The 23,480-nt window shown below is 45.5% G+C and overlaps 1 protein-coding gene across 1 annotated transcript; it reads left to right on the forward strand.

Annotated features, from left to right (window-relative positions):
• Positions 1–273: 273 nt before the first annotated feature.
• On the forward strand, positions 274–1,873 carry LOC147796314 (uncharacterized). The gene is made up of 3 exons (XM_087148222.1): positions 274–384; positions 684–1,525; positions 1,618–1,873. Exons 1-3 carry the CDS (start codon positions 274–276, stop codon positions 1,871–1,873), a joined length of 1,209 nt encoding a protein of 402 aa, XP_087004348.1.
• The last annotated feature ends 21,607 nt before the right edge of the window (positions 1,874–23,480 follow it).

The raw sequence follows: 23,480 nt of genomic DNA on the forward strand, positions 1-23,480 counted from the left end.
TTTTTTAAAGTCAGTACTTGATACAACGTAAATGCGGCAATCACAATTGCAATCGTTCCTACGGTCAACGAAAATTTTTCTTCATTATGCGCGTCCAACGGCTTGTTTTCGGGACAAGGCGTTGACAATGGCTTTATAAAAGAGATAAACATAATCATCGCGGTAGATGACGAATATAGAGAAAAAATGACCGATGACTCGCGATGTTGTATTGCTGGTAGTGATGTTTCGGCTGCTGGTGCTGGTAGCCTTCATCAGGCAACTGAAGTCTGGATGCTGCTACTGTTCGCCCGCTACTCCAACCACCTGACCATCCTTGTCCGTTGCATCAAGAAGTCGGTGGTTCCCAAGGACCTTAGGGTCAAACCTCCGATCCGCACCAAGGTAGCCGTGAAAGCAGCAGAGACAGCCTCTCTCCTCTTTCCTCTCTCCGAGAATACACCTGACCCGAGCCACGAAGAAGACCATCCAGGCCGAAGTGGACTCCACTTTGGCCCAGATCCAGTCCACCTTCAACGAAGCTGACCGAACCCGGTTCACCCAGCACATCGACCGTTTGAGAAGAGTCGAGAGTTTGAGAAGTGAAACGCCCGCCAACTCACCAAGGTCCAAGACTTAGCCGAGGAGAGTTCGGCTCGTCACTCCACCAACACCCAACCGGGTCTACTGTGGATACATTGAAGTGGGTCGTCAACCTTTCTGCGAGGACCCTCACCGCCGTCGAGACATCTCTTCTTGTGAAAGGCCTCAGCTTCGCCGTCATCCCTGACAGCGTACCGGCTGCGGAGATTGTGGCCAGTGTGGAGACAGTGTTGAAGAAGCTTCACCCGGAAACAGCTGATCTGGTCCACAGAGAAGTCAACGGCGCCTTACGGAGAGCCCGCCCGCCCAGGAGTAACATCAACCGGGAGCAACGCATCGCCCTGAAGGCTCTACGGGAGGATCTTTCCATCGTGATCCCCCCCGCCAACAAGGGCTGTGCCAGCGTGATCCTCGACGCCGACACATACCGGAACAAGATGAACGAGCTCATCTCCACGGGCCCTTACCGGAAGTTGACGAAGGACCCCACCGACCGGCTCTGCAGGAAGATCACAGACCAGCTGCTCACCCTCAACAAGACCGGGGGTCTTGACCACACCACCTACCGGAAGTTGCGCCCCACCATCAAGCAGCCCCCCAGGATGTATGGTCCACCCAAGATCCACAAGCAAGGGACGCCCTTGAGACCCATCGTTTCGTGCGTGAGCTCCTTTGCCTACCACCTCTCCAAGCATCTAGCCTGGATCCTGTCACGGCTGACCGGCAACACACCGAACACCGTGCCCAACTCCACAGCCTTCGCAGAGTTCCTCCGCGGGCAGCACATCGACAGCCACGAGGTGTTGATCTCTTTCGACGTTGAGTCGTTTACCAACGTCCCCATAGACGACGCTTGCTGTGTGGCCCTTCGTCGCCTGGAGGAAGACCCTGAGTTGCCTGACCGCACATTGCTCTCCCCCACCAAGATCGTCTCCCTACTAGAGTTTGTCCTGCGCTCCATGTATTTCTTGGACGGTGGAGCGTCGTCATTGCACCACTGGATCAAGCCAGCCATCTACTAAACTACCTGAACAGCCTCAAGCCCAGCATTCGGTTCACCATCGAGAACGAGCAGGACAGCAGCATTGCATTCCTGAACACCATGGTCCACATGGGACCTGACGGCAGCCTGACCAGCACCGTGTACCGCAAGCCCACTCACACCGACCAGTATCTGGCTTTTGACTCACACCACCTAGAGTCCGTCAAGAGGGGCGTGGCCAAGTGCCTCCACGACTGCGCCTCACGCCTAGTCACCAGACCGCGCTGCACAGCCGCCGAGAGACACTGAGTCACCGCTGCCCTCATGGCGAACGGGTATCCAACATCCTTCATCCGGCAGTTATCAAGATCCAAGACCAGCCTCGAAGCGGAGCGACCGGAGTACAAGGCCTTCACCATTCTTCCCTTCATGGACGGTATTTCCGGACGCCTGAAGAGGATCCTGGAGGACCACGGTGTCCGCACCGTATTCCAATCGTCCACCACCTTCAGGAGCCAACTCGTGCGCCCTAAGGATCCTATCCTTTTGTGATGCCCACGTCTGTTAAGCTACTCTTTTGAGGAATGAAATCCCACCAGGCCAGAGTGACCGCGTCCAATTGCGAGATCCAGTCCACCGTATAAGTACTCGCAAGACCAGAGCCCTTTGGCGGTTTAGCCCAACCAAAGCCCATGAAAGTAGACCCCGCGTATTTGCCGTTTGTTATGTGTAAGTCGTGTGCATCATAATTTTTACATTTTTACCGGGAACAGGAATATAACCATTATCGTAATAATAAGCCGTGCTTAAACCGTTTGATAATTTATCCCTCGTTTGTCTGAAAGATTTATTTGAATCGACTCCGTATAATAGACATTTATCTATAAATTTCCTATGATCGTTATTGTTGTGCAACGCGTCAAATATGTCGTTGCTCGGATTGGCATCAAGCAGTCGTAAAATATTTGTCGTACGGTGTAATAAACGTGGAAATTAAACAAAGCCGTATGGATCAGGATCTGATAATAGGTTCCAACCTACCCCGCAAGCTGTCGTCGCACAGTATACCGCGAAATTAAATTGATTTTGGTAAAATGATATCGGATCGCTCACCCAGCGATTTACCACTTCACCCGTGGTGATTTTCGGTAATTTTTACGCGTCCGTTAAATTTGTAGACTCTTTTGAAAAAGAATCGTCCTTATTGACAACGATTGCCAAATGACTACAATTGTGTCCCATTTATTTTATACACCCTTGAAAACGGGAGGTGCGGTGGGTTTTACGTCACAGTAAGCGGGTGGTTTATCTTTGTATTTAATAGACTTGTGCAAAGTTATTCGCCAAGTTTTTTCATAAGATCTTTTTTAAAAACTGCCGCTCTTTCATTGGCTAGCGCTTCTGCTCTTTCGTTTACTTGTTATTCAAATTCTTCTTTGCTTTAGCGTCTTGTAATTTTGTCGACGTACTTGACCGATCTTTTCCTTCATCTTGTTAAACTTTTTAAGCTCCGATAAAATTAGTACAAATTCTTCTCGGGATATCATTGTCTTCGATCGCGTGAGACACATATTCATCTATTGTATTCAATTTAGCACCGCAAAGCACGCAGATTTGATCCTGATTTTGGTTTTGTGAGTCAGCCGGCGTTTGGCGTATTTTATCATCGCGTAAGCGTGTTTCTCTGAGACTTGAAATTGGTCTTTACGGCATTTGTGGGTTCTTTCGTCACGTCTTGGTAGCACACGGCAATTAGAGCCTTGAGCGGCTTGCCTCTCAAAATCTTGCCCACTAAAATTTGATTTACTTGGAATTCTATGAAATACGCTTGTTCGGTCGTTAATTTAATGTCCAGTTCTTGAAATGTCTTGCTAGATTACGATTTGGGCTTTTTATAAACGAAACGCTGATTATATTTGCCGCCCACGTTTTCTGCCTCGTCCGAATAAACGGGGCATAATACTAAACCGCAATCTCGACACACGAGTTTAAAGTCTATTTCCATCCTATTTGTATGTGCGCACGTGTCTTCTTTATCCATGATTGTCATTTATTTAAAGGACGTAAAAATAACTTCAGTTATTCCTGAGAATAACTGAGGTTAAAATTAATTCATAAGTTAATTCTCAAATTTAATCGACTTTTAATTTCACGGAAGATTCCAATTCAGGTTCAGATTCAAATTCAGAACGCCCAAATCCGCTAAACGCCTGCAATGCTGATTTATTTGAAATTAGTCCGTCATTTCTAACTTTCAATAAGGCCGTCGAAACCGTGTATCTAACGCTGACGTCGCAAGAAAGCGAACCATGGGTTCCGTAATAGACATTTTTTGGTTAAATGAATGACTGTGCGTAGCATCTTTTATTTATAAATTTCTCAATATTTGACGCGTCGATGGTCTCTTTTTATGATCAAATAACGAAGCGTGAGAATCAATTTTAACGTACATGCGATTTTTATCGGTGTAGGGCGGTTTAACGACGTATTCTATTCTGTTCAAATGTCGATATCGCGACTGGCTTTGTAAGCGTTTATCGTGCACGACGGCAAAATAGACTTGGCAGTGGCCTGTTTTTCTATGGGTGCGTTCGATTAGCTTCCGTGAACACACCAGTGTTACACTCACGGGAAGCCTCAAAATGAGGCTTATCGAACGCTGCAGTGTGTTTTCCAAGGCATTCTGGGAAAAAGGTCAAGTCACTGCCACGTTCCATCATGTACGTCCATGCACAAACAGTCCATCCGTGACGTCATTACACTCGGGCAGCCTCCAGAGACCCGCTCGCCAGCCGGGGTAGTAGTGGCTGACACCAGGGCAGGCACGAGGATCACGTGATGGCTAAACGAACGCTCTCGTGTAAGTTTGACTTACACGTGTAAGCTAATCGAACGCACCCAATGAATTAGTAGGCCGCCAAATTTATATCGTCTGGTATACGCATCATACGCCTTTGCAGTTGATAACAAATTTGACGATCTACAATATCATCGGCGTGCCAAATTTGTACACGAGATTTATGCTGTAACAGGTCGTGTCTGGCATCATAATAAGCAGGCATTTTTCTATGCCTCCATGAGCATAATAAATGGCGAGCTGCATTGACTTACGTGAGTGCCATCTTTAATCACGGGATTTGAAATGGTTAATTTGCTTCAGTCAAAAGGGCCTTAGGTGAGATTGGGATCGCTATTGCCGGCATTGAGACGCTCGTGGTCGTCTGAAACGATGTAAATTTGGGTTGACGTGGTTCTAATTTCCGGCTTTGTCATAAATTTTTGTCATAAATTTTTCTCATTTTTTATTAGCCCTTAATCAGCCCCGTCTATAAACTCGGGTGGAATTTCGACTTTAGTTAAATTTTCGACGTCGACGTCGTATTCAATTATTAACCCAATTTCATATAAATCGCCAAATCAGGTAGTGGCTCGTTTTCTAGCGCGTGCCGCAGCTTTTTATGCTTGCCATCTATATGCACCACGTGATCCACACCTTCCAACTCGATACAATTTACGCAAGAGGTGCAAGCGGTACAACCGAAACATTCGATACAACGGCTGTACTCGTAACAATCTTCGCAACGGTCCAAGCCGCTTGAATTTCGCAGTCGTATGAATTGAAAAAATATATTTAATAATATTTATTTATACATCTACCGCATTCGCCGCAAGTGGAGCAATTATTGCATTTAGTGCAATCGTTGCAATGGTCGCAATCATGACACTCTTTGCAATTTATGCATTTGCATAGAAGGTCAGCAACCGTAGGAATTTACCAAGTTAATTGAATTGATTGTGTCTCGGCAAAAATAACAATTTGCGTTTGTTTTATGGTCTATCATGTTTTTTATATTTGTCTTGTTTCTATTATTTTTCATTTTGAACGGCGCATGAATCACGAGAGATAAATATTTCAGTCGGCTTGTAAACTCGTTTACCGGTCTTGGTCTTTCTAACTAAACATACGCGGTGCCTTTGATTTTGAATGTCCAACTTTGCTTGCTCAATTAAATCGTGTTTCGGTTCGTAGCCGTTGACAATTAGCCAGACTGCGTGAACGGCGACTAAAATAGCGTTTTCAAATTTAGTGGCTAAAGTTAGGGCCATATCATTTTTATATCCTAGTTGAGAAATTTATCTCATTTTCCCCGGCTATTTTTTTTTAATTGGAAAGTACCCAGGGAAATTCCCTTTTTTTGTTTTGGGGCTTTCTGCGGAATTCACGAGTTTTCCGTCCCTTTTCCCGGGGTGACGAGGTCAAAGGTCGCGCGCGCGTAAGTTGGGGTCTCAATTTTGTGTGCGCACCGCGAGCAGTTGTGGAAAGTCCCTTTTGGGGGGTCACGAGTTTTGGAAAGTCCCGTGCTGGTCTGGGAAGTGGAAAAGAGGGCCTGGTCCAGTACCAGCACATTCCTACTACTGGCCTTACACTCAGGTTTCTTTAATTTCAGTTCACATTGCTAATGGTAAAAGAATGTTGGCATATTTGTACCTGCTTCACAGTTCATCCATTCAGTAATGGAGACTCCCACAACATCTGCAAACACTACCCGGTTCGTAAGTGTGACGTCACTTCAGTTTAAACCACACCCACTGCACACGTGCACACTGCATTGCACATAGGGTTACATGCATTGATCGCCGTTTACATAGAAGTTAACGCACAATTTCAGCGATTGTCCCATAAGGGTCTGCAAATTGTGAATACCATTCATATTGTACCAAATAAAACATTACTTTTATAACACAGGCAAAGAAATGCACAACCGAATTTTCAGTACTCCATGATAGTTGACATTTTCTGACATGAATAATACTGGATGCCGGCTGTTCGCATTCATCAATATTGCGGCAGCAGAAATCAACCAACCAATCAATTGATCAATCAATCAGTCAGTCAAGCAACCTTTATTTCAATAATGCCAAAAGATTTCAATACAGTACAACAGAATAGATTAATTAAACATGTAACTGATATTGTACACCTTGATAGATTGGGGACAAAAATCATTGAAAATGAACTCATGCGACTAGTCAAAAGAAGAAAAATTAAGAGAAAAAGAAGATAAAGAGCAACGCAGTAGTTATTTCATAAGCCAATAAACAGCAAGTTCATTACAATCGCATGCAATATAAGGCAATGAAAACAGTTAAATGGCAGACATAATATTGTAGCGTGTCCTGTCTATGGGCTCTGAAGCTGACAAGAACTACTCGGTCAGGCTCAAATCTCCGTTCCGGCAAAACTGCTCTGTTAATTATCACAAAAGCCAAAGGGCTGTCTGACACACAAAGCTCCATACACAAGGTGCCTAGACGGGGACTGCGAAGGTGCAAGGCGGGAAAGCCGCAGGCCGTTCGCATACCAGCGGGGGTAGCCAGCTATCTCCATGCGGGTCCGAGCTGGTGCCCCGGCGGCCGAACCCATTGGCGCTACAATATAAAGAAATAAATTGTACATAGATCATGAGACATGATGATCGGCATGTCGTGTCGGATCCCAGTCACGGTGCACACACGCACATGTACAATACGCACAGTTGGTAGATGCTGGCTCATTGGAGTTCAGTTGAGCAGAAGGCCTTATGAATAATTCATGTATTTTTGACTCACCAACCTACGGGAAAAAATCATTTGAAGCAAACTAGGGACAGGGAGCACCCCCGTACCTTTGTGTTGGTAATAGTTGTACTGGTATCTTAGGAATACTTTTCAGACATCTGGGGGGATGTGTCAATTAAAAATTGGGTAGAGTGTATACAGGGTTTGGACTTGTTGGGGGTACCCCTCTGTCCCATTTCGTGCTTGGTATAAACAAATTCGCCGGCAGCTCGCATAACCCTCATAAGGCGCCCTCATTTGATAGCCTTTCTTGCACAACTTGTTTCATACGTCACCAGTCAGTTAGTTTTGGTTTCAAGACGTTAGTGCTTGATAGCGGACACCGTCCGTAGTGCGCCCCCAACGACTCATAATTAGACTGTGCGCCAGCTCGCGCTAGTTGTGCGAGGGCGCTCTTCATCAGAAATAAAACACCTATCGATCATTGACGTCTTAAGCAAAGACTACCAGTCAGTAAGTCTGACGTGCAGATAAGCCAATCGGACCCCCCCCCGTGACATGTAGTTATTCATAATTGCATATGAACGACATGATCTTGCATACTGTATGCGGAATTTCCACCAATCAAAGTAGTCAGAGTTTTGGACTCGATTATAAAAACAAGTCCGGCAATGTGTTATAAGCTCATTCGCTTTGCACAAACCGCTGCCAAATTTGTCAAGTCGGGATTTCTGAACTGAACTCATAGTAATAAGAAGACACAAGAGGGCGCGAAGCAAGTAACAGCGCGCGGTCTGGCCTATCCAAAGCAGAAACATCACAGAGAAGACAGCACAGAGATCCCGACTTGAGTCTAGTCACACTGGTCTTGTTGATATTACCCCCCTCCCTTCGGGCACAAGACGTAATTTGAACTTAGACGTTTGGTTGAAATCTGGTTGGCATGTTGTTTCATCGTTGATAACAATAATGTGATGGATGCAAGTGCGCCCTCACGTGTCAAGCGCATTTTCCCGCGCACATTAGCTATCTCACACAGCCTAGCTGAACGGTTCCATCGTTTCATCATTCTATCTTGCATAATTAGAGCATCATCAGAAAGACTTCAAACAGCTTCTTAAGTGCCGGCTAGTGTAACTACCCAGGACTGAGTGGGTGTAATTTAGTGATTATGTGTTGTTTTTGCATGATTTTTTGGGGCCAAAAGCCTGACTCTGTTTGAAATTGAGGTCAACGTGCAATAAGTGCACGCAGGCGATGTACATGTATTTTATACATGAACCGTATGTGTGAACCCAAGTATATTTTGCACTGTTGGATTTTATTATACAGGGTGTCTATTTATAAATGATGAGTGAATAAACCGGATTGCTGTTTGCTGGTCAAGTTCGAGTTGTGTCTCCTATGTGGTCCGAACCGGGATTCACCTCCCATCTGTTGGGGTGTACACTTCAACAAAACCCTGGGGCTACGCAAGTAGTGACCATCACAATAATCCAACATTATCTGAACATCACTTTTGTGACGTAGTTCTGACGTTGCAAAAAGACTGTTATTAAACATTGGAAGTACGTTTAAAATCGATATTAGTTGCGAAGTTGTGATATTAGCAACTTCAATCCAATATTTACCCAACGTTGATGATCCAATACTGCATCGATGTAAAGATATCGACGATTATTCAGAGTTGAGTAATTGTTGACATTGTGTCGTAATATTAACAACCCACATTTAATGTTTAGCCAATGTAAGGTCTCAAACGTTGTTTGAAATCTTCAATTGATGGGCGAAAACAAATGGGGGAGAAAACAAACCAACTGAAACCAATTGATTGCCAATTGGACCAAATTCATTCCATTAAATTCAATTCAAAAATCAATTGATTTGAATAGCCATTTTTAGTTGGGGTGATGTGAACAATATATAAGCGCATAAACTTGCAAGGTTCTCACCGATACAACGGTAATTAACGGATGATGACACTGTCTCTGTCGTAGCACAACCGAACAAAATCTCTATTGAAGCTCTCCTCAATAAAATAGGGTTGACAGACTGATGGACTGATGAGCAACAATCGGTGAGTCGACAGGCTAATTGGTCGGGTCGACGGACGGACTAATTTGATAGGTCGACAGACTGACTAATTTGATGGGCCCCTGTAATGTTAGAAAAATAACACATTTACTTTTATATATGTTTATATATGTAGATGATACACACCGCATGGTGCAAATATTGTGTACACACACTGGTAGTAAAAGGCCATAGGTCATACACTGTGGTTTGAGTGTATAGCTTTAAGCTCTCTTAACCAAAACACAGCTGTTCAACAGTTAGGACTGAAAGAATGTGACAATTGCATAACACTTTCTTGGGTAGACAGTCCGTGTCCTCAAACCGAAAACATCTAGGGTAAGAGTCTTCACATAGCATCATAAAATGACTCTCAATCTTTGTTGGTGAGCATATACTAACCTTGAGATCTGGCATACAAAATCATGTAAAAACACTTGCAAAAGTCAGAGTGTGATGGACATTTCCATCAAGAATACGATTGGTCACTCAAAAGTTTGACAAAACCTTGTTCGGAGTTTGATTTGCATATAAAGTTCCCCATTGGTCAAATCTTTAATGGTTCATTGTGTAACTCTGGTAATCAGCAGATTTAATCCCAGGTCCCAACAACCTGCAACCTCCAATTTGATTAATCTCCCAAACAATTGGAACTTACATTCTGTTTCTAAAAATATTTGGTCAGGACTGTGGGAAAGTTCCCCCTAAAACAATGGACTGGATTAGCAAGTGGGGTAAACACTTTATGACCTCCATCATTGCATACCAGGGATGGTTCCGTTTGGGTTACATAAGGTTGAAAAATATCGTTGGAACGAAGGGAGTAGAATGGAAAAAGCAAGACAACCCACAAGAAATACGTGTATACAGTTTCTCATTTCCTGACAGTAATTTCACGGGGGAGCTGACATGAGTTTGTTTTTGGACATGAAAATGAAGTCCATTTTCCAAGTTAGTTCACCCTCCGCCATGTCAATCTAGCCCAGGTTAGACGCCAGTCTTCATTACATTACGACTGAGGTCCAGGTTCTAAGACATATGTACAAAACGACCAAAAATTTGGTTTTAATTTGTTCTTGGTTTACCTCGTCGAAGAAACTAACTTCACGTTTACAAGTTCTTCGTGACCTTATCTATCCGTCTTGGAGGTTAAAGGATTTCAGAACGAACCATGGACTGCGGAATTAGGGAAAATACACTGAGCAACGTTGCTGTTTTTCACCGTTATAGATGTAATTCATCCGTTCTCGAGTCGCAAAGTGTCCGCATGTACAGGAATCCGACTGCGTTCACGCACTACGCGTGCCCGATTTCTGGTGAAAGTTTATCTGGTTCGTAAGTGTGACGTCGCTTCAGTTTAAACCACGCACACTGCACATGCACTGCACATAGAGTTACATGCATTGATCGCCGTTTACGTGGAACCATAGAACCAGAACTTCAGCGATCGTCCAATGGGAGCCTGCAGATCGTGGCGCGTCCACCTTTGTGACGAAGTCACTTACGAACTGGATTGTACGCCTTTTACACGGAGGCCGTGACTGGTACCGGGCTTAAACCCGTCTGCCGATATAAAAAAAAGTAGTTCCGTTTTTGTCGGATCTGGTGCTTCAGAGAGACCTATAACCCCCTATTGATTTATGTTACCCCTAAAATGTTTATATTTTGTTTTGCTTTATATCTGGGTTTATTAACATACATTTGTGAAACAACCTGCTAGTTTATAAGAATAACCTCGGTCAGCGTAGCCCAACTTTGTAATATGCAGGGTTCTTGTATGGGAATAAGTTTATCAACGAGCTTTCTTTGAAGTCTTAAACATGTTTAATTTATTCGTAGATTTTTTATTGATTAAAGATAAATACACAATATTGTAGAGATCTGACTTTAAACCAATAAAACAGTAACTTACCTTCAGAACTGAGGAATAAAAAATTACATTGAGGGCATGGTGATCGTGATGAACAGGCGAGAGCGATGCTATACTAATCAGGGGCACAGTATGCAAAGGCTGTGCCGGCGTGCGCACGTGCAGTAAATAGTGATCACGCACAAATTGTGCATTTTGATTGGCCTTTCTTTTTCTTTATTCGTAAACCAAACATATAATAAGCAGACTGGATTTTTGATTGGCAGTGACAAGTTGAATTTTAGAGCAACGGACAGATAGCTAGAGTGTGTGGACTTAAAAAAATCTCCTAATTAATACGGTTTTGCGGGGTTGGGGAGAAGGAGATAACCCTCGGTGTAAATGTATACCCACTGGTTGATAACATGCATAGTGCCCTCACTTCATTATTGGAACAAGCAGACAAGCACATTGTTTTTGACCATGGAAGCTGACATCTTTACAGGGTGCACTGAACCAATTCAAGCTCCACTGAAAAAAGTGTAAAATCAACCAAGTTTGGAGCCCCGTGGCAGGCAACTGAAGTCCCTGAGGCCTCTCAACAAAAACAATGTGTTGTTTGGTCCTTCAGATTTCATTTGATTTTCAATTTTTAGTAGGTTAAACCAATGAATTTTTTAATTATCTGGCAAAAACAAACTTACCCCAAAAAGTAAATGTTCCCAATACTTCTCAGTGGCCATTTTCAAATGACATCCCTCACCCTCCTCGGGCTCTTCTGACAAATTTCCAATCACATTTTTGTCAGCATTGCCCGCAGATGGGTGCCCCTGGATCTACAGAGATGATTCTGGGCCATACTGACACAATCCCACCATTTCTTGGACCGAACAGAACCCTCTACTCGAAATAATCTGAAGGGGTACTTTTTGTGCGCCTCGGCCTGGCGGAGAATTTTCCTTGAATTGGGACACTGCGCCCTTAAGCATGTCTTTGTGTATGGTCAATATTACATCAATTTAACTCTTGATTTATGCATCATTTCCAACTTAGGTGTGTGAGAAGGCAAAGAGGCTTGTTCACAGTTTATATGGAGCCTACGGAGTCTAAGGAGTTATAGGAGCCAGTGCAACAAAGATTGTTGTACTGTATTAATAAATCTCCTGTTGACCTGAGACTTCTGTCGAAACCGTTATATTTCCCTGCACATTTTGTTACTCGCGACTTTACAACCCCCCCCAGCAGCTTTACCAGTGGCGTTTTATTCCCACAAGCCAACCTAGGTCTCGCCAGTTTGCGCAAACTGTTTCCAACTGTTGGGAAAGTCACCCGACCTAAACCTTAACTATCTGCCTTGGCCCCTCAGTTTGACAAACAGGGGCTAGGGGTCGTTTGGGCAAAAATATACCACCGATCGGTAAATGATTTGGTGACCCGGTCAACTGACACAATAATGAGCATGTTCGTATAACAAGACATAACCGGCAAGATCAACAGAACTTATTTAATTTACTTTTCTTTATCTTATAAATAATCACTATATTTACACAATTGGAGATACTTTTTTATACAAGAGTTACAAAAGAATAATCCAAAATACAACTACGAAAGAAAACTTAAATAATCCGTACTCCGCAATCCGCAAGGTGCTGCCAATAACCCGCAATAAGCATTCTGCAATCCTCAATCCGCACTCCTCACTTGTGTAGTATGTTGAGGGGGCTCCGCGTAGAGCCGGGGTATCAATTGTCTCTTGACAGACGAACAGATGCCCTGAGACACGGCTGTCTGATTTTGATGATTCTGGCATTTATTCCAGCTCTCCCAAAATTTGAGTAGACTTCCAGTCAGTCACAGCAGGTACAGGTAATAAATGATGTGAAAGTGATGAGTATCCCCCCTGATTCAAGAATTATCCCCTGGCAAACATATAGTGGTGAGTCTTCCCTCGTGACACTCAGGGCGCCATGTCGTTTTCCAGTGTCAGCAACATGTAACAACAACCCAACTCCCCAAAACGACAACTTTTTACGTACGTTCCAACGGAAGACCCCAATTCTATTGTTCTCCCTGACCCGAGGTCACACACCGTCTTCCCAGATACAAGGTCTATTTTTAGTACATACATACGGATACCAGGTACTCAATTTAGAACAACGGAGCGCCCTCTCGTGATATAAATAACATTATACCAACGAGTTCAATAGTCAAATGTGTACGTGCTTAATACTGAAACTTATTTGTTGCTGAAACCCTTCCGCTACATCCTCCCCTACTTTAACGATCTGCGCCTGAAGATCGCAGGGATTACTAATCAATACAAACTATGATTTTTTAACAATTTCAGTTAAATAAACAGCAAAACAGACCATGTAACACAATGTGTCCATTTGTACAATGATAACTCTTGCTACTCTTAGCAAAGCAGAATACTGACATACATCAAGTTAGAAAGTAGACCCAGAGGGGTTTTTTTGGTCAATTTACAAAACTCGAAATTCAAAAAACTTAACAAGCCGGCTGAGTGTCTTCTCGTAATGCATCATACCCAACTGGTTTAAGTGTACCCCGTCAAGGATAAAGCTAGGATTTCTCAGGGACCTGTGTCGCCACAGCCACCATCTATCCTCTGTGAATGTTGAACACTCTAGCAACTCATTGAAACATTGTACTCTTTCATTGAACTCTTCTAATGAAACTTGGTAACTTCTCATGCCACTTGTTCGTGGTAAAACGGGTAAGAATACAACAACCTCTGGCGTAATACCCCAACTTGAAAACTCTTTAACTAATTTACACATAGAGACATGTACCGCCTCCGGACTATTCTCCCTAGAACACAGATCATTGGTTCCCAGATCAAGAATAAGCACCTTAGGTGAAGCCTCCCTAAGTTGATTCAAATATCGCTGAGGGTCTCTTAGCACACGGCCAATTGTGAGACCACCCTCCCCAAGCCACTTTATCGAATAAGTACCTCTCGACAACTCAATATCAAAATATCCACGCTGGTGGCGAAGGCGTTTAACAAAACTATGTCCGAACAATACAAACATGTGAACTACTTCCATTGGTAGTGGGACTCACCAACACACATTGCCCGCTTGATTACACCCAATGATTAACCACAAACCTGACTACGGTGGCTGTAGACACTGCGCTGCTATCCAGTTGGGGCGCCCGCAAGGAAGCTGGATACCCCAGTCCTTCCCAACAGTCGGCCTTTAAACCAACCTTCAGCCATACACAGGGCACTACCAACCAACCCTTGGTATTAAATACTCAGCGCACCGCTGACCTTGGCAAATGAAATGGGTTCTTATGCTTCCCACGGGTACTCCGCTTGGATCTCCAAAGAGGCTTTACATCCCTACTAGACCCCGTGGCTGGCTCCCCTACTTTGTGTTGGTCAACCAGCTTCGCACCCGAACTCGGAGTTTGCTCTGCAGCATTACCACTGGTTTCAATAAAACCCCAATCAGAGTCATCTGACTCAGTTTCACTACTACTGCTTGACTCCCCAAATTCTGGCGGACAAACCCGTAACAACCTTCTGTGAACACTCTTTTGTTCCCCTCCCAGTAATGGTCGGATGTGATACACATCACCATGGTCATTAACTCCAACAACTACATAGGGTGTGCTCTCATATGCATTTGCCAATTTGTGTCGCCCCCGAAATGCACATTTCTTCAACAACACTTGTGTACCAGTTCCAATAGGTTTTGTAGTAGCTTTCACATCGTAAGCAGCCTTGTTACGGTTACAAACCTTAGCTACTCTATCACTGACTAGTTCGTTAGCTCTATCAATTAACTGTGACTGCTCTTTTACAAAGTCTTGGCCCCAATCACTGTCAGTTTTCCCAAGAAGCTGATCTAAAGGAATAGTTGGTTCTCTCCCAAACATGAGAGTATACGGTGCCTCCCCAGTCACACAATGTGGCGTGGCATTATATACAAACACTAAATGAGCCAAGAACTCAGGCCACTTGCGTCTATCCCGCTCACTAAGGGACTTAATTAATCCGAACAATGTTCTATTGAACCGTTCTGCCTGTGAATTTCCTTCAGGGTGATAGGGTGTTGTTCTAGATTTAGTTATCCCATACAAAGCACAAAGTTCCCGGATTACTTCCCCTTCGAAATTCCTTCCCTGATCGCTATGTATTCTACTAGGGATCCCGAAACGAGTGAACCAATGCTGTATAAGAGCTTTGGCTACCGTAACAGCAAGTTGATCTTTGCAAGGTACCGCCTGCACAAATCTGGTATAAACATCTGTAATGACAAGAACATCTTCATAACCACCCTTTCCCTTGTCAAGCTTCACAAAGTCAATCGCCACAACCTCGAGCGGTCTAAACGCAAGTAGGTGACGCATAGGCGTCCTGGGTTTAGGTTCCATGGCCTTCGCGGTTATACACTGCCTACACTGACTAATATAACGGCGTACCATGGTAGCCATGTTGGGCCAATAGACTCGCCTCCTTAAGAGTGAGCAAGTCCTGGTAACACCCTGATGTCCCCATCCATCATGACAACCCTGCATCACCCGAGGGATGAGACATTTCGGCAGTAAAATCTGAAACAACTCTCCATGCAATGGATCGTTGACCTGACGGCAGAGAACCCCGTCACGTTCAACAAAACGCGGCCACTGCCACACCCACGCTTTCAACTCGGGTGACTCAGAACCCAAATCCGCCACTGGCTCCCCTGGACGCCAACCTGCCTCCCAACGCCTCCAAACAATTCCTAACTCCGGATCGTCCTTTTGCAAGGCCGACAACTGGTCTGAAGTCCATGATGGAAACACACTCGGCGGGTTTCCGCTTGGAGAGTGATCCTGCACACTTGACTCACGAACGGCAGCCCGTGAGACATCTACCCGAAGTGGAACTGAAGTGGAGTGTACCATTGACTGGAACACCTGTTCAACCTCACTGGCTGAACAATAACAATGGCCAGGATACCGGCTAAGAGCATCTGCACACTTATTACTAACCCCTGACCTGAACTGAACGCCAAAGTTAAATGCAGCAAGTTGAGCAACCCATCTCATCTCACACGCCCCTAACTTTGCAGTTTTTAGATGTGCAAGAGGGTTATGATCTGTCAACACTGTAAATCTCGCCCCCACAAGGTAATCACGAAATTTATCGACAATCGCCCACTTTAACGCTAACAACTCTAGTTTAAACGAACTATAGTCGGGATAATTACGCTCAGCACCCCTAAGCCCCCTGCTAGCGTAAGCAACTGGATGTCGCCTCCCTTGCTCATCTTCTTGGGCGAGGCATGCCCCTAAGCCTTTCAATGAGGCATCGACCTCCAGCACAAACGGCTTAGTGAAATCTGGGTACTTAAGCACCGGAGCCTCCGTGAGCACGTGTTTCAACCTACAGAATGCCTCATCGGCCTCCGCTGTCCACTCAAACTTCTTTTGATTCACAACTGGCTTTCCCTTGACCAATGAGGGCAATAACTCATGAAGAGGTGCTGCAATCTTAGAAAACCCGGCAATAAACCTCCTATAATATCCTGCCAATCCTAAGAACGACCTCAGCTCCCCAGATCTTGTGGGAACCGGCCAGTCTTTGACCCTTTGGACCTTGTCGGCATCGACAGAAATGCCTTCAGAACTCACAACATGTCCTAAGTAAGTTACTTGTGACTGGAAGAAATGACACTTCCCCCCTTTTACCTTCAATCCAAAGTCAGCAATTCTGGTGAACACTTTACCTAGCCTACTAATGTGTTCCTCTACATCGCCAGAAAATACAAGGATATCGTCCAGATATATAAGAAGCTCGGTGAGGTTCATATCACCTAAACACATTTCCATTGTGCGTTGAAAAGTGCCCGGTGCATTTACAAGCCCGAAAGGCATCCGGGTGTACTCGAATAACCCAAAAGGAACACGAAAAGCAGTCTTTGGAATGGACTCCGTATCCATTACAACCTGATGATACCCGTGCGCAAGATCGAGAGATGAAAAGTAGCGCGCACCACGCAGAGCCTCCAACGATTCATCGATACGCGGCAGCGGGAACGCGTCGCGTACCGTCTTCGCGTTTAGCCTCCGATAATCAACACATATGCGAACAGCACCATCCCGTTTCTTAACGAGAACAATGGGACTCTCATATGGACTGCCACTCCTCTGGATGATACCCTGCTCCAAAAACCTCTGAAGCAACTCCTTAACCTCTCCAATATACTGTGGAGGTATCCTACGATACGGTTGACTCACTGGCACCTCATCAACAGTGTGTATCTTGTGTGGAACTTTGTCACATGTACCCAAGTCAAGTGAATCCTTAGAAAATACAGCATCGTGTTTCTGAATCAAATGTACAACACGATCTAGCTCTTCACTACTCAAATCACATGAACCTAAGTCCACTCCTGGTGGTAACTGATAATAACTTCCATCCTTATATACATGTATCTCAGACTTCTGTGGTTCATCGCTCCCCAATACTGAATCTGACTCTGGAGGACTCTGCTCCTCCGGACCCGTGTCGTAATAACTATCACCTGACAGGGTCATTATCCTATTGACAGAAACGTTCACTTGACTACCCTCCAAATCACAATCAACCTGAACGGCTGGGGACACCTCACTGAGGAATGCCACCTGAGAATGTGGGGGAATAGCTAACATTTGTGCACCCATATTAGCTACAAGAACATTTACCTTGTTCCCACGCACAACTTCACATGCATCATAGACCCTTAAGCCACTGCTTAACCCTGGATCCAACTGAGCTGATGCTGTTCCCCCTCCCGAAATTCTATCCCGAATTCCCTCTAGCACCACAGTCTTCCCTTCCCACACATTTGAAGGTACACGCACATTACACTTTACGGAACGCACTTCCCTTGGGGGAATAAATGTCGTGCAACGCCCCGTACGGACAACTACAGGCTTCTTTTGCTCTACCGAAACCCTACCCGGCTCCCTTTTAGTCAGATTATACCACTGTAATGTCACATTCCATGCTTCTGCATCTCGGTGTGAGGGATCTACCACCATGTTTCTTAACTGGTGCAAAACATTGCAACCCAAAAGAACGGGGCCACGCCCACTCCCCAAACCAACCTCGGGGCTCTCTTTTACTACAAGGAAATGTGCCTCAACCGTCTGGTTGAAAACCCTCAGGGGAATCTGGACATATCCTTCAACTGGTACCTCACAAGGTCCTACGCCAAACACGCGTAAATAGGTACCCACGGGCTCCACTCCGGTCACATGTGCGGCCAATTTACTCCTATAAAATGCTGCACTTATAAGGGAGGTTTCCGCCCCAGTGTCAAGAACAACGCTAACTGGGACACCTGCCAATTCTACCTGCGCCCTTGGACTGGTGCGTCCCAGTTTATCAAGGACTTCATCTACTGACCTAACATTGGAACCCATTCCCTTATCAGTCTGAAGTTTGGGCGGGGCCTCTTTCTCAAATCCCTCAACCACTTGGCCCACAGTGGTGAGGGGAGTCAGTTTAACTCTCCCCTACTTTGTGGCTGCACACCCCCTGACTGAACAGTAACCGGGTTTGTAGCCTTAGGGCTTGGCGTGCCACTATTACTAGTGCTTGCACTCCTGTCTCGGTTCGGACAACTACTCTTAAAATGGCCTGGTTGCTTGCACGAGAAACAAACAAGTTGTTTCCTCCCAAAAGGTTTCACAACTTCACCCTTGTCTACAACCTTAGACTCCTGACTACGAAGCAAATGCTTCATAAGATCAAGTACTTGATCCTGTTGCTTCTGCAACTGGGCCTGCTGTTCCTGCAGGCACTTGATAATCTGATGCTGCTGTTGCAACATCTGTTGCAACTCTGTACTATGCTTGGGATCGTTGCTCCCCATTGCACTATTAACAAACACATCGGATCTCTGATCATGTGTTTCCTCATCGCAATCTGCGACGACTTGCCTTGTCTGAGCACGCTTTGCCTTTGGAGCTCTCTCAAGGTCACGAAAAATCTCCAGCGCAGCATCACGCAATTCAGGAAATGTTTGTTGAGACTTGGACAACTCTAATCTCCTTAACTCAAGTCTGACACCCTGACTCTTAGCCCCCGCCACAAACTGTCCTATTAGAACTTTGTCGCGGAGACCTTGCAGCGAAACCTTCTCACTGTCAGAGGCCACTTCCAGTATCCGATCATACATTCTGATCAGAACCCTGGAAAAATCCATAAGCGTTTCATCTTCTAATTGTACACGCTCATACAATGCCTTATGCAATGACTGAACCGTTTCCCAGCCCCCAAAGTGCTTATGAAGAAGTTTCTTGAGAGACTCAAAATTTAACCCTGCCTCTCCATGGCATTTGATCTCATCCCGCGCCGTACTCTTCAGATGGTTCAACACAATTTGCGCTTTTTCCGAACCAGGTATCTTGCACTGTTGACAATATATTTCAACTTCCTCGAGCCATTCTTTGACTGTCGGATCCCCTGGTTTTACTGGCCTACCGGAAAAACATGACAACTTAACTGGCCTCTGTACAGTGGGTCGGCTCTGCTTCAAAGCATCCGTTAGCCCTTTAACTAACTGCTCGACCAGAGCAGACTCCGAGGTCGCCATTACACCACCATACAACAAGTACACTAACGTTACTCAGTAACTTTACAAAATTACAAAACCAAATCACAATTACAACTGCAATTAATAGGTCAACAAGTTTTACCTGCAACTGACTGGAATCCCACGTATATGTACAGCAATTGGGCAACAACCCGCTACATGAACCAAACTTCAAGCAAGTTACTACTACTTAAGTCCAGTCCAGTCCACTTGGTCTTGGAGATGGACAGCTTCCTGGCGGTAGAAATCCTCGACGAACTCCGTCCTCCGTTGCCACACACCAGACCGCTCCGCGTCCTTGGCCCCGCACGCCGACAGGTACAGCACGCTCTACGCCGGTCCAGCTCACAAACCTCCGCCTGGCTCAGCACACCCGCGTCGGCCCGGCCAACGCACGCCGCCTGGCTGTTGGTTGGCAACCCCGTACACCGCCGCAGTACCTCGGCGTAGCACACTACCGCACAGCTTGAAGTCTCCCGGCCCGCAATTGGAAAATCACCCGTCAAAATCAACAGCACCAGCGTCCAACCTGCATCAACACCACCCCATCCGTGTTACCAAAAACTGTAGTATGTTGAGGGGGCTCCGCGTAGAGCCGGGGTATCAATTGTCTCTTGACAGACGAACAGATGCCCTGAGACACGGCTGTCTGATTTTGATGATTCTGGCATTTATTCCAGCTCTCCCAAAATTTGAGTAGACTTCCAGTCAGTCACAGCAGGTACAGGTAATAAATGATGTGAAAGTGATGAGTATCCCCCCTGATTCAAGAATTATCCCCTGGCAAACATATAGTGGTGAGTCTTCCCTCGTGACACTCAGGGCGCCATGTCGTTTTCCAGTGTCAGCAACATGTAACAACAACCCAACTCCCCAAAACGACAACTTTTTACGTACGTTCCAACGGAAGACCCCAATTCTATTGTTCTCCCTGACCCGAGGTCACACACCGTCTTCCCAGATACAAGGTCTATTTTTAGTACATACATACGGATACCAGGTACTCAATTTAGAACAACGGAGCGCCCTCTCGTGATATAAATAACATTATACCAACGAGTTCAATAGTCAAATGTGTACGTGCTTAATACTGAAACTTATTTGTTGCTGAAACCCTTCCGCTACACTTGGGTGACTGCACCAAAGATGTATTTCAGATTGCCGGTGCTAATTAACTAACCCAACTAACGGGTAACTCAGGGCGCCTGCTGACACTCTGGCTGTCCAGTCTTTATCCGCTTTTCTAGACGGTGACCTTCGGACAACCCTCGACAACTCTGCCCACAACTCAACAACACAGTATTGTGACGAAACAGGGGTAGGCATGAATGCCAGCCTAAGTCATGAATTATTAAGCATTGCGTTGACCAATCAGCGTTGCGTAGAGTACTAGGTCTGGGCGCTTGCGGCGTGCTTAGAGCGCGCACAATCAGTGAGTGAGTTTCGCTGCTGGGTCGCAGAGTGGCAGGATCGTGGAGGACGCTTTCTACCGTTCTGTGCTGTGACTGTGCGAGGTATAGTGTGGACGCTGCACCTGGGGCGCTGCGTGTAGTGACTAAAACTGGTAGGTGTAGCAGCGAACCGTATTGGGTCTAGATTACTTTAGTGATAGAGCCGAGTGTCGTGAACCTAGGCTGGGAGCTAGTGGTCTTTGCTGTTGGATTGCTTGTCGTCTGTAAGCACTGATAGTGGGGTGACGGCTGGAAGGCAATCTTGTCATTGTGCTAGCTAGCCGTCAGGTTTACTTAATGTACTCAGATCACTGTGAGGGTAACTTCCCTTTCGTTAGATCGACCCTGTTTTGCATGACACTCTGTGTTATTTGTGTGAGGGCTAGCACTATTTAGTGAGGTAACCTTGGGTTGTAGGCTAGCTGTGTTTAAGTTAGTCGGGTGGTCAGTTAACCACGTGAGGCATATTGTATTGCCTTGTGAGGTGTATTGTGTACATAAACCTTGTGTGATTTCTATACCTTATTGATTTTTATTGCAATAAATCAAATACTTGATTATTGTTTTTGGAAATCCTGTGTCACTGTGAGGTTTATTTAGGTTTCCCTGTGTTTCATTACTGTATTGCCAGATAAATCCAGTCTTTCCTAATTGGTGGTAAACTTCCACCCAACGAACTGCCCCTAGGCTTAGTCCGCCGTTCGTTAACTGATACCCCCCCCCCTTGTGTCAGGGTAGCCGCTCATCCTTGCTCAAGGTTAATAAATATATTTGTGGGGTTGGGCCAGGTCAATTCCATCCCTGATCCGGCTGGTTACTGGGTCCACCACAAGAGGTGTCAGTTGCATTCGCCACAGTATTGTTCTACCCACGGTCCTTTCTGACCGATACTAAGAACAGTACACAATGAGTCAACTAATGTGGATACGCTACCGTTGCTTACTAACTGCTTAGATCGCGGAACCAGTACTTGAATTGCTCGGTGACTCTCAGCCGTATCGCACGCAAAAGGAGCGGATTTCTGACTGGCCTTGTCATCAAATGCAACCTGCCAACAGCCTGATGCGAGGTCTAGCGTTGCAAACCACTTGGCTCCTCTCAATGCATGGAAAGTCTCATCGACGCGCGGAACTAAGTGCGCATCTTTAATGGTGACGGCTTTTAACTTTCTGTAATCTACACAGAAACGCTTCATCCCATCTTTCTTCGTCACAAGGACGACATTGGCCACCCAAAGACTGTCCGAGGGCTCTATCACCCCTCATTCCTCCAGGTCAGCGACCTGTCTCTGGATTTCTTGCTAGTTAGCATAAGATTGGCGTCTGGGCCTCTCTTTTATGGCTCTTGCATCACCAGTCTTGATCTCATGCTGAACGACATCAATTCTGCTAATGCCATGGTCACCAGACGAGAAAACATCTTGGAAGTCTACCAAAAAGTTTCTCTACTTGTCTGTGGTACTGCACCTCTGGAGTAGAAATACTCCTATTGTACAGGTTTGCAAGTACTCTGGCAAGCCCTGCCTTGAATCTGTGGGCTTGTCCATTTTACTGTGGACTGCCTCGGGCTCTACCGCAGTGACCATTTCCATAACGGTCCCTTTCTCGGCTACTCTTTTGCCTTTTCCTGGGTTAAATACCTGCAAAGGAACAGTCTCGTTCCCTGTCTCTACCAGCGACCTGGCCAGTACTCTAGCACTGGCTCTTTCCGAGCTATCTTGCTGGGCACCATAGCCTCATGCCCAGGGGGAATCACTATGGTTTCTGTCACCACTGCTCTTCCAACAAAGGTCTCTCCAGCACTGCTGGTGCACTTAATTCTTTTTCCATTCACTCTCCACTCTTGAGTGTGGAAGTCCAAATACCCGCCTGTAGGCAAAAGGAAATCCATACCCAAAATACCTTGGCACTTCTTTTCTATGAATACTGTCTTGACTGGGTGCGTGGTTTTACCCACCTGCACATTAACCCAAGCGCCACCTTGGACCGCAAGGGGACTGCCATCGACCTGTTTTACTTGAACCTGCCCTGATTCAAGGACTGGTCACTTCTCTTTTGATATCTTGTATTAGACTGCACTACTTATTGAGGTGTCAGTTGAACCAGTGTCGATCAAAAATCGACATTTGGTTCCTCTCACCACTCCATCTACAAACAGTCCACCCTGGGGACGAGGATTGGTTACTGGGAGGGCTACTTTCCTCTCTTTTGGTATCTTGTATTAGACTGCACTACTTATTGAGGTACCGGTTGAACCAGTGTCGATCAAAAATCGACATTTGGTTCCACTCGGCACTCCATCTACAAACAGTCCACCCTGGGGACGAGGATTGTTTAATACTGGAAGGGTTACTTTCCTTTCTCCACCCTCTGATCTCTTCTTAT

The sequence above is a fragment of the Acanthaster planci genome, linkage group LG17 (assembly GCF_054643075.1).
Source record: "Acanthaster planci isolate LZ-2023a linkage group LG17, COTS_SCS, whole genome shotgun sequence".
NCBI classification, from domain to species: Eukaryota; Metazoa; Echinodermata; class Asteroidea; order Valvatida; family Acanthasteridae; genus Acanthaster; species Acanthaster planci.

Bases quoted from the DNA above. Each gene is read 5' to 3' on its own strand.
- LOC147796314 (XM_087148222.1), top strand. From the start codon at position 274: ATGCTGCTACTGTTCGCCCGCTACTCCAACCACCTGACCATCCTTGTC. The intron at 385-683 runs GTAGCCGTGAAA...GATACATTGAAG, and splicing joins AACCTCCGATCCGCACCAAG to TGGGTCGTCAACCTTTCTGC. The intron at 1,526-1,617 runs GTTTGTCCTGCG...CTACCTGAACAG, and splicing joins AAGATCGTCTCCCTACTAGA to CCTCAAGCCCAGCATTCGGT.